Raw genomic sequence first — 15,886 nt, 5'->3', positions numbered from 1 at the left:
AGGTTGCCATCATTTTCGAAGCATTTACTTCCTATTTGAGTTCTTGGTATCAGCTCCTCTTTTTTCACTCCTTCCCCTCCTCCCACCTCGTGACCCCTTGTGAAATTATTATCATTTTCATATCTTGCACGGACCACTGCCACCTCTCATGCAAATGTGACCAATGAATAAGAAAGACTGAGTATAAGTGATACCTTTGATTTGTGGCATTGACAAAAATAGTGCCTGTGCCATGGACAGTCGAATGAAAAAACAAGTGTAACGTAAAGTTCAGTGGAGACAAGAGCTTTCTTAGAAGAGCGAATAGTAAGACCCCATCTCACGTTCTTTGCACTTGTTATCACGAGGAGCCGTTCCCTGGAGAACGACGCCATGCCAGTCAAAAGGAAGGAGGCGGGCTGTTGACACAGCGACCGCAATAGTGGGCGCAGGCAACGCCTTGGTTGTGCGGATGCCTGAGGACTGGGAGTTTTTGTCCTCTGTTACACTGTGAGTGCATGAGTCACGCTTAGCAACACCAACACCTATTAACTGAGGACATTGGTGAATTCGTGATCGAATTCTCCCCTTTTGGGCAAGGTCAATTGGAGGCCAGTGTACACCGCTCATAGCCACCTCTGAACTATTAGGGGAGACACGTTTGTTGATGAACAAACTACAAAAGACTAATCAGAAAGGCCTGGTGACCTACTTCCTAACATCCATCCATGAACACCCTGAGAATCCCAAAGGTCGGGTCCACAAGGGCTGATAAAGGATCCACAGAACTAAGCAGCATTCCCGCATCCTCGGGGGTGGCCATGCATGGGGCCCCCTCGTGTGCAGCTCTCAGCAGCAATTGTCCACTGGCCTTTGGGTTCCCTCGAGCTTCGATTTGAGAACCCTTGTATGTCTCTAGCTGTGTGAGTGAAGCAGAACGACTTAGCCAAGTGCCCGACCCTTAGAAGCCCTTGTTTCAATTTATCAAATTAAGGAACTTAATCTTTATTCCAGTTTCTTGCCCTGCAAAATGGAGAAAGCAGTCATCTCCCTTGTCCCAGCTGTGAGAGAGGGAACCGGCTACTGCATGAAAAGCTTACTGACCTGGCAGCTTTTATTTTAATTATCCTTTTACTTTCCGGTCTTCTGCTCAGGGCCCACACTCTAAGCCTAAGCATGTTAACATAGGCGGCACGCAGCTCAGGTTTCCGTGACTTGTTTTCAACCCTTCAGTGCATGTGGCAGATACAGCGTGCAGAGGCTCGGGCGAGGTGGCGAGAGCGAGACTAGACCTGAGTGAACAGTGCCTCTCGAGTTGAAAGGTGCAAGTCCCTTGCTCTAATTAACGCATTGTCATTTTATGCATCTGTGGCTGATCATGCACTGAGTCACACAGGGCCATCAGGAGGAGGAGTATTTTCCAACCAAACCACCATACATCATTGAACTTAGTCTCTTCGTGGGATATTTTAGAGAATGGTGTGTAAGAAGCTTATGTACCCAGCAGTGCTCAAGTGGAAAGCCAGACTATCAGTGATAATTATAATTTCAGGATTACATACTTCATTACTAAGCTGTATATTAATGAGTGTTAAGTGATAAAGTTTCCGTACATGGTACATTGTCATTTCCATAATTTAGTCTCTGATTCCCATGTTATTTAGGCAAAAGGATGCCTGTTTATTAACTTCTTGCTAGCAATACTTCATCAGTTCACTCACTCATGTATTATGCACATGTTGAACCAGTTGATGAGCTGAGTGTTGTTAGTTCTGTTGGAGTCCAACATGACTTACAGTGACCCTGTGCGCAGTGGGTTAGGGCCGTGGTGATCTGAAGGGGTTTCACAAGCCGATATTTAGGAGATCACCAGGCCTTTCTTCCTTGTCTGCCTTAGTCTGAGAGCACCCCAGAACCTGTTTCATATCATAGCAACACACATGCCTCCCATGTGTATTGGTTGTGCTGAAGTGTTTGAACCAAATCAGGGTCTCCCAAGTGAATGGTCAGACTTGGCCACTGAACCACCATTGCCCATGAGCCAGGGGTTAAAAAGATAACCGAGGCTGGACAGGTAGGCAGTAGCCAAGCGATGGATAGTTTGAACTGTAGAGCCTAGCCTTCCCGTAGTACATTAGAACGAAGATGCCCGCAGCAGTGAGGGAAGACTTCCTAAGGCAGGCCTTGGGCACTGAGGAGCTGCTTTGCATAGAGAAGGCCAAGGTTAACTTGAAGGCTTCCATCTGGAGCATCGACTTGTTCTCTCAGGGAATTCTTGAAGAGGGGAACATTCCTTGGAGTGACGATGAGCCTTCTGAGGAAGAGCAGATGGGGGAGGGACCCTCATTTGATCATTCTTCAGACTTATTTTCTGTGTATTGCTCAATGGCCACACAGTCTTATCTAGCTGGATTAACATAGTTGAAGAAAGGAAAAGGATCTTATAATCCTTAGCCAATCACAGGCAACCATGCCTGCTGCTGAGCCATTTGAGCATGACCCCAGGCTGTGCTGCGGCCTAACGGGCCTCACATGGCACCCTAGGGTGGTTCACCCCAGACCTGAACGCCAGCCCTTTTAAGATAGTGTGTGTGCCTCTTGTCTTGTCATAGCTCATGGATCAGTTTCACTTTCAGGTGTTCCATAGATCCATAAAGCTATCGATGTTATTCCAGGCATCAAAAACAACTGCTAAAAATTCTACTGACAGAATGTAGTAGATCCTCTTCCTTTGTTTTCTTTTTATTTCATTTCACCTGTGCATTTGTCCGTAGTTCGAAAACTTCATTTAGATCATTTAAAACCGTGTTTATGGAATTACTGAACTCATGTTTCCATATGCTGTGAAATTATAATTCCTAAAATGGTGTCAGTATCCTATGATGCTAAAAACATAAAAAAGCCCTTTGATGTTTGTAACATCACTAGGTATTTCAAGGGCCCCCTACAGTTTTATAGTCAAAGCCTGAATCAGTGCTCAAACTAAGGTTCTGCTTAACGCTAAAGCTGAATGGGTTATTTTAGATTCTGAGCCATATCTGTTTTAGATTAGTAAATAATTTTGGGGTGAGCTGAAGTATCAAATGAAGGCATTAAATGTCAGGGAAAAAACTAAATGTAAAATAAGTGAGAAACACAAGCAAAGCCTATAAACATAATAAGGAAACCGTAGTGGCACTGCAGTTAAGCACTCTGGTAGCCAAAAAGTTTTGTTTGAATCCACCAGCCCTCTGATCCCCATAGAGATTACCAAAGCCTTAACTAAGTTCACTGCAATTGACTCAATTCTCATTCATGGCAACCCTATAGGACAGGGAAGAGCTGCCTCTGTGGGTTTCCAAGACGTAACTCTTCCGGAGAGTAGAAAGCCTCACCTTGCACTCACATGGCAGCTGCTGGATTCAAACTGATGGCCTATTGGGTAGCAGCCCAACACACATGCCAACAGGGCTCCTCATAAAGATTACAGACCAGGAAAATCTGCAGGGATTTCTACTCTGGCCTCTGTATAGGTTGGACTTGAGTTAATGGCACACAACAACATAAATACATGGTAACATATGATAATAAATAGAAGTAGCAAACATGAAAAACAGTAAACCAATTCAACCAGATAAGCATCGAATTATTAATTATTGTTAGCTTTGTGGGATCTCTGGTGGCGTAGTAGTTAAGCATTTGGCCGCAATCCAGAAGGTGGGCAGTTTGAAACCACTAGCTGCCCCTTCGGAGAAAGACAAGTCTTTATAATCCTGTAAACAGTTACAGCCTGGGAACCTCACAAGGGCTATTTGACCCTGTCCAATGGAGTTGCTATGAGTCCCTGTACACTGGATGGCATTGAGTGAGAGTTGTTGGATTTGAGGAACCTGGTGGCACAGTGGGCTACCTATTGGACTTCAGACTACAGGAGCAGCTGTGTAAATGCTCTAGGGGAGAAAGACAAACCTTTCTGCTCCGGGACAGATGTACAGGCTCAGACACCCACACGGACAGCTTGACTTTGTACTGTAGGCTCCTTGTAAGTCTGTCGTGCCTTGATGCCAATGGGTTAATGTGTTAGCTATTGCTAGAGTTAACTGACTTTAATGTTAGCATTTTAACTACTTGAAGGATATAAATTGCCTGGTGATGTTTTTTCTGATGTCTTACAGAGAAACAGGTAACACTTTGCCTTGACATCAACTGAAACCTTATCTTGACATCAGTGTATAAACTTGTAGGAGAAGAGAGAAAGGTGAACCTAGTGCCCTGGGAAGTCAGTGAAAGAGCAATCCATTTTAAAGGCTGGGTGAGGGGTTGCGGTAAATCTAGAGAGCAAAGACCAGGAAAGGGGACCATGGAGTCACATTATTTGCAGAACTGGACAGAGTATTGAACTACATTACTTGGAAACACCAGCAAGCAGCAGAGAGGGAAGTGGAAAAGCAAAAAAAAGTAAAGCCTGCCCTTCCAATCTTAGCAGAACAGCCATGTTGATTTGCAATGCCATTTGAGTCAGTGTTGTTGACTACCGCTGCTTCTACTGTGATTAATCATCCCATGTTGTGCCGGTTATACTAATGTTCAGCCTCACGGCTAGGCTCATCATGATGAAGGATGGCTTCGGGATTTTCTTTTTGAATCGTGTTTGTGACTTGAGATAAATGCCTATCACCTAGTGTGACTTGCTATTGATTATGTGTGTGTGTTGTTTTTCTCTTGAAGTCCATTGACCCTGGTCAGCAGTTCACGTGGGAGCATTCAAACTTGGAAGTAAACAAACCAAAGAATAGATATGCAAATGTAATTGCATACGATCATTCCCGGGTTCTCCTCTCAGCAATAGAAGGTAAGTAGATGCAGACATTAGTCATTCCTTTGTTTTCAGGGGTTTGCGGCTATGCGTGAAAATACAGTTTCTTTGTGGTAAGAGTTGTTCTAGCCTGATAAAGTGATTTAAAAAATGAAAATACAGTTTCTGCTAAGGGCTTCAGCCTTCTCAGAAAGTAGTTACTTAAACCATACAACACAGGGCATGTTCCTCTGGCCTTTTGCCTTCTGCCTGAGGTGGAATACTTAATAGTGTAGTTGTTTTTATGCAAACGAGGGTCAGTCGTCTATGTTATTGCTCATGGCTCACATTTACGAGGGGAAATGACAGGGCTTTCTACTCCCATGCAGAGTTGCAGTCTCAGAAATTCACAGGGCAGTTCTATACTCTGTCCCGCAGGGTAGCTTTGAGTCAGAATTGACTCGATGGCAGTGAGCTTGGTTTTGGTTGGGGGGCTATTTATGAATGAGCAAGTGATTATCAGAAGATGCCATCAGCTCATTGGTTCTTTTCTCTTTATGGGATGTGTTGGGGGATAGGAGTGGATGGTGGTTTGTTTGAGGCAAATCTGGGTTTTTCTAGGAACATCTGAAGATTAGGAGTTGGTGATGGAATTATAATCAATTAAGCGCATTAGAAATATTTGGTGCATCTGGTTGGTGGACTATTTCATAATCCTTGCTTTCCAGCAGAGAAAGGGTGCCGCTCTTCAGTGGGAGTTCCCCCACCCTCAATACAAGGGGACATCAAAAAGTTCACCGAATAGAGAGATAATGGATTTTTCCCCATGCTCCTTTGTAATTCGCTGGTAAATATTTATTGTCCTTGTGTAGCATCCTGTGGCTTCTGACTGGAGCCTGTTGGAATTGCTCTGTGGGGTTCCCTAGGAGTCCAGTCTCCCTCACAGGTGCTGCTGGATTTGAACCACTGACCTTTCCACCCTCAGAGGTGCTGCTGGATTTGAACCACTGACCACTTGTCACTGTGCGTTTAACCCTGTACCACCCAGACTCCTTCCCATACTCATGCTTTCCCTTAAAGATTGCTGAGGGTCCTTTCCATGTATTCCTTCCAATAATAAGTACCCTCGCGTGGGATCTGAAAAGCAATTGGGATCTCAGGTGCAGCAGTCAGCCTTGTGGCTATCTGCACAGTGGACTGAAAACACTGTATCACTTCAGCCCTTCCCTGCATATTGACAGCGAACCTGGAAATCACCAACGGCCACATACCAGGGAGACTTCGTCCTTCCAGGTGTTTTAGAAAACCTCAAATGATACTAGCTCCCAGGCAGTTCGTTTTTGAAGCTTCACGGTTCATACATTTTGATCTCTGGTTGTTCGAGTTTCCTTTTCCCGCAGATTCCAAAATCTGGAATGCATATCACTGCATCTTATAGCTCTAGTGCATTCTTACCTGTGTTTTGAGCACCCAAAGTGTATTTAACGTGAAACTCTGTTCTAAAGCTTTCTCAGGAAGCACTTTTCTTTTGGGTGGTTCTCTGGAGATTGAGGAAGAAGGGGAAGAGGATGGATGGATGGATGGATGGATGGATGGATGGATGGATGGATAGATGGATGGATGATGGATGGATGGATGGATACTTTAAGGAACTGGCTTGCACAGCTGTAGAGGTTCTGACTAAGTCAAAATCTGTAGCTCCCAAGACAATCTAGATATTCCTGCAGCCTGTGTCCCAAATGCAGAGATCGGGCGAAGGGGAGAGTGAAAACTTCTGAAAGTCTATTAATGATCTTGACTGTGTCCTAGAAGCCCTCCCTTGTTGCTCGTAAGTCTTTCACCGGCTTGGTTGAGGCCCACCTGCGGTGTGGGAGGCAGGCTGCTCTCCTGGAAGCCAGCAGCAGCTAGGCTCCTATGTGACCTGAGTACCTGAGCCCAGTGTAGTCGACACAGGAAGCGAACCCCATTACAGCACCCAGAGTCCACGAGTCCCTCCTGTATACTGCTTGGGAACACAACTTATCTCGTAGCCTTTGAGCAAGCTTATAGTCAGGCCCCTGCGCCTCAAACTATTCTTGTGTGGCATGGATGGTTTCTGCGCAATTCATCACAAGTCAGCTCACTTTGGGTGCTGGAAATGCCCCTTTTCAAGAAACTGAAAGATGCTTCGCGTGATAAGGTGCCGTTCAAAGTTGCGTCACCGCCAGTCCAGGCAAGAGTGTCGGATCCCTGCTTGCTTCCTCTTACATCCTTTTTACACAATAGATCTGTGGCATATGTGGATAGAAAATACATTTTCCCTTTGTCTCATTATTCTACATTTTTAATTAGAAATGAACATATTTCTGTATAGACACATAGGTAAGTAGATAGATGGGTGGCTGGATGGACAGATCTATGGATGGAGTAACTATGGATGAAAGTAACTAGCGTCTTGCTATCAGACTCATTTCTGTAGTTAATAAAACGCCAAACCAAGTCACAAATAGGGAAGAGAAACCTGGTTCCCGTTAGTGAATCCGTGAAGAAACACTGCCATGATCTGGCTCAGGGAGCGTGTCGGCCTGTCTTTGCTGTCCTTCCCTGGTGTTCGACCTCAGAACTGAGCTGTCCTCTGCCCATTTCGCCATTATTTTTCTTGTCGCCTGTTATTTTCTACCATCTTAGAAGCAAAGTGTGCCCGAGGACAAAGACATGCCTCCCCAGCCCTTTCTGATGAAGGCTGGCAAGGTGGCACATTCCATTACTCTGCTATTTTGACAGTGTAAAAGCCGAAGCACTTGAACCAAACTAAAGCCTCCCTCTTTACAGCGCTGTGCCCACAAAGCCTTCTAAATCTAAAGCTGACCTAGAAACTAAAAATCCGCCCATTTAAGTGTTATGCAAAATGCTGGAAGCACTTAATTGAAGTTTATGGGGGACATAAAGAGCTTTAAGCTAGATTACAACCAGGAATAGCATTTTTATCTTCCAGTGAGCCCTCAGCAGCAGGGGCTGAAGGGAAAATCACTCACTCTCTAGTACAGGGGTCCTCAAACTACCACGGGCCACATGCGGCCCACCAACGACATTTATCCGGCCCGCAGGCTGTTTCTGCCCCGTTTGTTTTTCACTTTAAAATAAGATGTGTGCAATGTGCATAGGAATTTGTTCATAGTTGGTTTTTTTTTCAACTATAGTCCGCCCTCCAAGAGTCTGAGAAACAGTGAACTGGCCCCCTATTTAGAAAGTCTGAGGAGCCCTGCTCTAGCACAAAAGAGAAGATGCTGGCGAATGAAACCACGGCCCACAGAGCACCGTTTCTCCATGAACGGGAGCTTCGGCAACGCAGGGCCACGTGTTGCCCAAACGCTAACATGCTGGCTGACGTCATGAGCAGGTTAAGCAAAATGGTGCGCTGGTTTGGCTCCCACCCGCGGCACTAAGTGAAATGCCTTTGGCTGCAGATTTTACTTTGGGGGCTTCTGTCTTTATTCTGTTTCTCACTGGTGGCAGACGCTCTCTTCATACCAGTTTGCCAAGTGACATGACAGAACATGGGGGCAAAAGCTGGACGTTTCTACAGTGATTCGTGGTACCTGCATCCTTGTCTAGTGGAGCAACGCCAGCACAGGACATCCTTAGCTAGGTCATAGTCGGGACCAAGGAATCAAAACCACTGGGCATTGTGCCTGGCAGGAATGCACCCACCCATCTTGAATTCGCCTATGGTGATTTTCCCTTTCTAACCCAAGTCATTCTGTTTGTGCTGAAAAATCAGCAGACTACATCATTCAAAAGGGACTTCCTTTTACACACGCTTCCAATTGTTGAATTATAGGGCAGGCGGTGCGGAAGACACAATTGGATTTTGACCAACTCACCAGGCAATCCCTTCCCTTGTTGTGGCTGGGAACCCAAACTACCTTGGAGCATTTGGACAAGTTCAAACCCACAGCCAGACAGCAGCCACGCTTCAAACGAGTGTTGTATGACACAGACAGCTTTGAAAGAGTCTCAGAAATAACTTGACGTTGGGAGTGGGAAAAGCCAGGAAGCAATTGTTAATAGAAATCCCTGCAGAAGTGAATGGATTGATGATCCGGACTGAAGATAAAGATCTTAATGCGGAGTGGCTGGATGGCGATTTTTGTGTGTGCATGGCTACCGTGTCGACTAATAGGCTTAACTGTGAAATCTGTGAAACCTGTGAATTCAGGTTGTGAATATCAGTTGCTTGACCTGGATGCTTTTAATTTCACCTGGTGTCTCAGTGGACAAAACATTGGGCCGTTAACCACACGATCAGCAGTTAAAACCCACCAGTTACTGCACAGGAGACCGATGAGGACTTCTGCCCTCATAAAGATTCACAGTCGTCAAAACCATATATGAGGGTCACAGGGAGTCAGAATGGATTCAGTAGCTGTGGGTGAGTGGGTTTACTGCACATAATAGTGGGGCAGTGGGTTTGTTGTCTTGCTAAGGCAGCAGTATAAGTATTTAACTATGTAGACACCTGTCTTCTAGACACGAGAAAACTGCTTCTCGGAGAAGTAATTGGCCTAGAATCCCACACTGCAGATTAGTATACCTCATCTTAGAATCCAGTTGGTCTGCTTCATTGACCAGGGCGTTCAATGGCTCACATCATTTTGACGAATGATGGAGGAACTTTGCATGCGTCCAAAGCCTACCCCAGCCCTTTCTTTTTCTCTAAAGACCCATCTCACCATATGACATCCACCTGTGGATCACATGACATATGAGGTTTGCATTTCCTGTCTTAAGACATCAGTAGTCTCAGGTGGTGGCACAATTTGGAATCCTGTCAGTGATTCCAAGCATCCGAGTCAGAGCAGTGCCGGAACAAGAACGAGCAGATCTGTCCCTCAAGGCTTCCGCATGCGCTCCCCTTCAGGAATGCCCTGATAGTTGCTGATCGCCATGGTAATACCGAGTGACTCCCAAAATGCAATCTGATCATCTCATCCCTGGATGAGAAGGAGCTTTTTCTACAATGTTAGCATCTTCACCTTTGCCAACCCCGACCCGCCTTTAGAAACAAACACAACTGCCATCAAAATAACCCGATTGATGATGACCCCATGCCCTTCACATATTTTAGAAATACGTGACTGCCAGGCCTTTCTTCGAAGGCACCTCTAATGGATATGGACTCAGCCTCACTCACAGCCCATCACTTAGCCATTGGCAAAGGAATGTCGGACTAAAATCCAACCCCACTGCCATCAAGAGGTGGACTCCCACCAGTCCACTAAGACAGCGGAACTCCCCCCCTTGGAGTTCTCAGAACTATAAATCCTTGCAAGGGTAAACAGTCTCATCTTTCTCCTGAGGAGCAGCTGGTGAGTTTGAACTGCTGACCCTGAGGTTAGCCACCCAACTCATAACCTATACCCCCAGGGCTCCTTATCCTTTGGAAAGCAAAACTCAGTGCCATCAACTCAGTTCTTACTCAGTAGCCATTTGAATAGAGTGGAACTGGGCCAGTGGGCAACCGAGGCTCGAAATCTGCACTGGAGCAAATCTTCATAATTCTCAAAACGACAAGTCCTTGAAGAGTGAGCAGTGTGCTCTTTCTCCTTTGGAACTTCAAACAGCTAACCTTCTAGTTAGGAGCCCAGCCTTTGGTTTCATCGTTACCATTTTGCTTAGAGAGCCAACGGCTAGGATTCAGTTTCAGTTGCTGGCCACATGAAAGATGTGACAAAACGCAAATATTAAAATGCACCAAGGACAGGGAGTGAAAACAGATGTTATTACCCGGGTCCCTGCTTATGTATGGGGCACCCTGCCACGGACTTCATATACTTTACATTCAGAACACACCCAGATGCGGCAGCTGGTCTCCCGTTGCACAGACTAGGAGACTGGACCGTTGAAGTAACCAAGTCAGCTAACGAAGACGAGTTTCTCAGGAGTGGCAGAGCCAGAACACCTTGTACGTGAGTCAGCTTGAGACCATGTACTCATGAGCAGACACTGGGGTCTGCGCTGCGGTTGAGAGCTGGATGCCTGTGTGTGCCTTTCTCTCCCAAGTCCAAAGTGGCGCCTCACTTGACTGGGAAACCTGTCGAAGCAGAAGATTGAACTTGAAAGCACACCTTTTGAAGCACTTGCGTTAGAAATCTCAACTGGGACCAAATTGGGTATCAAACAGAATATTGAAGAGATGACGATGGGAGATCAAAATGATAAACCTGACTTGAATGGTTACAACCTTGTCACTTGATGCACCAGCAGATACACTTTGGGGCTGGGCTGGTTTTCAACATTCCCTAAATTATGGTTTTTTTTTCATATTGGGGTTTTTAGTCTGATGCATTTTGTCATTCTGGGTAGCCTTCTTGAATCCTTGTTATGTGTTTTTCTGTTTCTCAGGGTGTGACACCCAGCACGGATGACCCTATGGAGATGGCAAGCAGAATGAGGGTCCCTTGGGGGGGGGACATCAATTGGGGGTGGGCAGATGATATCAAGGAATTCAAGAAGGAAGAAAACATTTTAAACTGATTGTGATAACAATTGTACAGTACTGCTTGATGTTATTGAACTTCGGAATAGTATATCTATATTAGCTCCCAGTAAAATGTTTTGTTTTTTTAAAAGAAATCTAGAACTCCAGGTGGATTCAGTTGTGTTCTTGGACTGTGACCAAAGTGAACTTTGTGGAGAGAAGGGAGGGCTTTATTCAGTCAAGGGATCCAGTGAGGCATTGCACTGGGTGGTTGTGCTGCCCTGGTCTCTTTTAAAGTGTGGAGGAGCAACGATGTTACTCAAGGACTAAGGTGCACCTGACCCAAACCAGGGGATTCTCCGATGCCTCGGATGCATGTGGAAGTTGGGCATTGAATAAGGACAACCGAAGAAGAATCAATGCATTTCCATTGTGGGGCTGGAGAAGAATATTGAAAGCGCCACGGAGTGCTAAAAGGACCAACCGATCTGCCTTGGAAGAAGTGCAGCCAGAATGCTCCTAGGAGGCAAGGATGGGCAGACGTCATCATCTCATGTACTGTGGACGCGTTATCTTGATAACAGTTGTCAGGAGAGACCAGTCCCTGGAGAAGGACATCAAGCGTGGTAGAGGAGCGACAAAGAAGAGGAAGACCTTCGACACGGTGACTGCAAGAATGGGTGCAACGTAAAAACACTTGTGAGGATGGTGCAGGGCTGGGCGGTGTTTTCTTGTGTTGTGTATGGGGTTGTTGAGTCAGAACTCACTGGACGACACCTAACAACAACAGCAGCAACTAGAGAGAGGCTCTTTATCGCCAGGTGAAATGTCCTTGATATGCGATCCACAGGAAAATTCATCTCCAAATGAGAGCGCTGCATGTGCCTGGAGCACTCTGAAAAGCACCGGAAATATCAGTGTTTGATCAATGGAGAGCAGAGCCGTCATAGGAAATGCAAACTATTTCATCAGCTTTTTGGTTTGCATAATAGGAGCAATTGGGGGGTGGGGGCGGGGCACCCAAGGGTGAATAGTGAGATGATGGTATAACAGCTTGATTATCTGTAAGATGCACAATTTAACACCTTTACAATGAGACAGCAGCTGGTGGGAACTGCTGCCCAGACGTAATCTAATTGAAAAAACAAGCAAAACAGAAAAGGCAGGGCAGCACTGTTATTCTCGTGGGAAGTTGAGGCACCCACCACCCTTGCACTTCTGTTTAAGGTGTTCTTGAGCCCCTCCCCAAGTGGTCAGAGGGTAAGACCACACGGACTTACTGACCACAGCTGAAAGCCGAGGCCAGCCTGTGCACCCTCCCTTTCCCAGCTCGCTTAGGCTGCAAAAGACGGTAGCCATCTTCTTTGTAGTTGTAATTTTTAATAGGCCATAACATCTAGTAAGTTGATGTATCTTTAAGTATACTTGAAAGAAATTTAGAAAAAAATTACTTAATATATGAAAGGTCTTAGTGTTCTCTATTTTGCTTCTTCGGGCTTCACTATCTATTGTAATGATTACGCAGAACTCACACAAAATTCACAATGAAAGGGCTAATTAAGGAATTCACAAAGACATAGGGCCAATGAGAGTTGCTCAGGGTTCAGTTGTTTATCAGGACAGTTACAGTTTCAGATCCACTCATGGCGCATTGATGATGAAGTGGTTAAGCATTGGGCTGTGATCTACATGGTTGGCAGTTCAAAAGCACCACTAGCTACGTGGGAGAAAGCCTGAACTCTAGTTTTGTAAACAGTTTCAGAAACCCACAGGGGCTTGCTGGGAGTCAGCGTTGACTCGATGGCAGTGAGAGGCAATGTCCAAAGGGTCAGCGCACTCAGCTCCACTTCAGTGGACCAGCAAGTCCCGACTACTTCGCAAGCCAGTCTCCTGTGCCCAAGCACTCATCCTAACTCGCCCCGGGGTTGGGACGCCCATGGCTCCTGCCTGCTCCCTTGACGCTGTAGCTGTCATCTGGATCCAGGTGCTTCACTGCACAGGCTGCTCAGGTCCAGAGGACACTCTCTTCCTGGCTCTTGCTGGCGATGGGATCCTGCTTCTCAGAGGGCTGGTTTTCTACACAGTAGCATGGCACGCCAGGTACGCATGTTTGCAGCTATTCACAGGTGAATCCTATCGGTATCTTCCCTTACCTTCTTACCGGGCCCATGCGGGGGAAAAGTCACTTGGTAGGAATTAGAGACTTTGACTAGAAGAGCCACTTTAAATAATCCCTGTGCCTGAAATGTAATGTAGCCAAACATTTTCTAGCGGAGTATTTGTTGTTAGATATTGTGAAGTCAATTCTGACTGACATGGACCCCATAGTAGGACAGGATGGAATTGCCCACTAAAGCTTCATAGGCTGGCATCTTTAAGGCAGAGGCCCCAGGTGGGCTCTTCATCTGATTCGTTGGGTGCTAACTGAAAGGTGTGCACTTGGAACCCACCAGCTGCCCCACAAGAGAAAGACGTGGCCGTCAGTCTCCAGGGAGACACTGGGGGGCAATTCTGCCACACAGGCTAGCGCTGCGTCAAAGTGCACGCATTGGCCACGTTATCTTTCTTTTTTTTTAAGTGGTCAACGGAGCAGACCCCTAGGTCAGTTTGCCCAGGGTGCTGCTGGGTGCGTCCTAACTGCCAACCTCGGTTAGCAGCAAGCACGTAAGCCCATCGGGGCTCTGCATGACCGTGAGTGGATACTTCCCAGGAAAGTTCTAACATCAAAGAATTATAATGGTTTTTTTCCCCAGTGAAGAATTCCTATGAGCATTGTCAAGTGCCCTTTCCCCATCACCTCCATAAATAAGAGCCCCTCTTGCATCTCTACCTGCCTTCTCTCTCTCCCCGCCTGCTCCTCTCCAGCTCTGGTACGCTGAGACACTGGCAGATCCTTTGCGACACCTACTGTGTGTGTACTCTCTTTAGCAGTAACGTAGGAGCTGCCTTAGCACATAGAAACCTGAGTCACAGGACCCTGTAGCACAGAGTACAGGTACCCCAGAGGGTCTCCAAGCCCACTGTTAGAACAAGCCCATTCTCAACCTTCCCCATGCTGTGCCCCTTTAATACATACAGTTCCTCATGTGGTGGTGACCCCCCCAGCCATAAAACTATTTTGCATTGCTGCTTCATAACTGTAATTTTGCTACTGTTATGAATTAGGGGATCCCTATGTAGGGGTGGTTCGACCCCCGAAGGGGTCATGACTCACAGGTGGAGAACCGCAGTCTTACAGGGTCAACAGAACAAGAGGAAGACCCTCAACGGGGTGGATTGACATGGTGACCACTGCCGTGGGCCCACACACCACGGTGGTGAGGCGGCGCAGGGCCAGGTGGTGTTTTGTTCTGTTGCACATGGGCGACTGAGGCGGGACCCTCTCGATGGTATTAACAACAGCGGTCATTCCAGAAGCAGACTGCCACACCTTTCTGCTGGAGAAGAACCCGTGGGGTTTGAACCACCAACGCTTGGGTTAGCAGCTGAGTGTTCGCTCATGGCACCACCAGGCCTCCCTGTGATAGGACACACACCCCCTAAAGACCCTTTTTGAACTCAGTGGGATTACCGGCTGCATCGCTTTTGTCAGATTATTCAGAATGCAGGTCACCGATTGAGCCTGGTTTCAGAGTTCCTTCAGTATGTTCAACCTTTCATTCGGCAAGCTTTGTTTACAAGCGTGGCAAGGTTGACTATTCTTGTTTCTGATTATGGATGGAGTATGTAAAAGCATGCCACTCTTGTGAGGTGCTGTGTACAAAGGTTAGTAGCTCCCCAGGAGAAAGCCAAATGGGACAAGGCCTTTGGAAACGGGATGATCCCCCAGGGTCCTGGCCACCTGACTAAACACTACTCAGAGTCGAGTGCTCCAGCGGCGTCTTTGGGCATTCCCTGAGTGACGCGGATGGATAAGGTGGAAGGTTGCGGATTGGACCCACAAAGGAATCCTGGTGGCAAAATGGCTAAACATTGGGCTTCTAGCCACAGGTCAGCAGTTAGAAACCACTAGCCGCTCCTCTGGAGAAAGATGAGGCTTTCCACTCCCATGAAGAGAGACAGTCTCAGAAGCCCACAGGAGCGGCTCTACCCTGTCCTCTGGGGTCGCTAGGAGTGGCTGGCAGAGTTGGGTTTGGGAGTGCCCCCGCTGACAGGCCTGGTATCTGCCCCTGAAAGGCTGCAGCCATGGAAACCCGATGGAGCACACTGAGTTCTCTCTCTGTGTGTCAGAACATGCCCACACAGGCTGCAGTGACCTTTGCCCCAGGCATGGAGATGACCACAGGGGTCCTGCCTGCATTTATTTCCCTGGAAAAGAGGGCACCCTTTGGAAGGGGACCTGGTTGTAGCACTTCCTTTGTGTCTTGTGCTTCTGGGAAGCTTAACAAAGAGCCCAATCAGAGAGCTCTCCCTGCCAGTGAGTTTATTTGGATCTCCATTGTCTTTGGTTTCCTTTCATCTCTTTCTCAAGTGGGCTGCTTGGCAGATCCTCTCCTGAGTCTGTGCACCATCCCCCTGCGACTGTGTGAAAGCCCACGTCATCACCTTGTGAGCCTGCTGACAGAACACAGGCTCCGCCCAGGGAGTGCTGAGAAACTGTATGATCTCACTTCCTGCTTTGATGATTACTATTATTAGTTTTAAAGATGAGCAGGAAGGGGGGCGTTCCGGTT

At 46.9% G+C, this 15,886-nt stretch overlaps 1 protein-coding gene across 7 annotated transcripts in view; it reads left to right on the top strand.

Moving 5' to 3' along the window:
* PTPRD (protein tyrosine phosphatase receptor type D) overlaps positions 1–15,886 on the top strand; it is a 546,060-nt gene that overhangs the window by 449,066 nt on the left and 81,108 nt on the right. For all 7 annotated transcript variants that reach the window (XM_075559913.1, XM_075559911.1, XM_075559908.1 and 4 more), the window contains one exon: positions 4,687–4,810. In XM_075559913.1, the coding sequence (XP_075416028.1) occupies positions 4,687–4,810 (124 nt within the window). The remainder of the gene's footprint in view (positions 1–4,686; positions 4,811–15,886) is intronic.

The sequence above is a fragment of the Tenrec ecaudatus genome, chromosome 10, assembly GCF_050624435.1.
Source record: "Tenrec ecaudatus isolate mTenEca1 chromosome 10, mTenEca1.hap1, whole genome shotgun sequence".
Taxonomy (NCBI): domain Eukaryota; kingdom Metazoa; phylum Chordata; class Mammalia; order Afrosoricida; family Tenrecidae; genus Tenrec; species Tenrec ecaudatus.
This window is presented reverse-complemented; position numbering and strand designations above follow the sequence as displayed.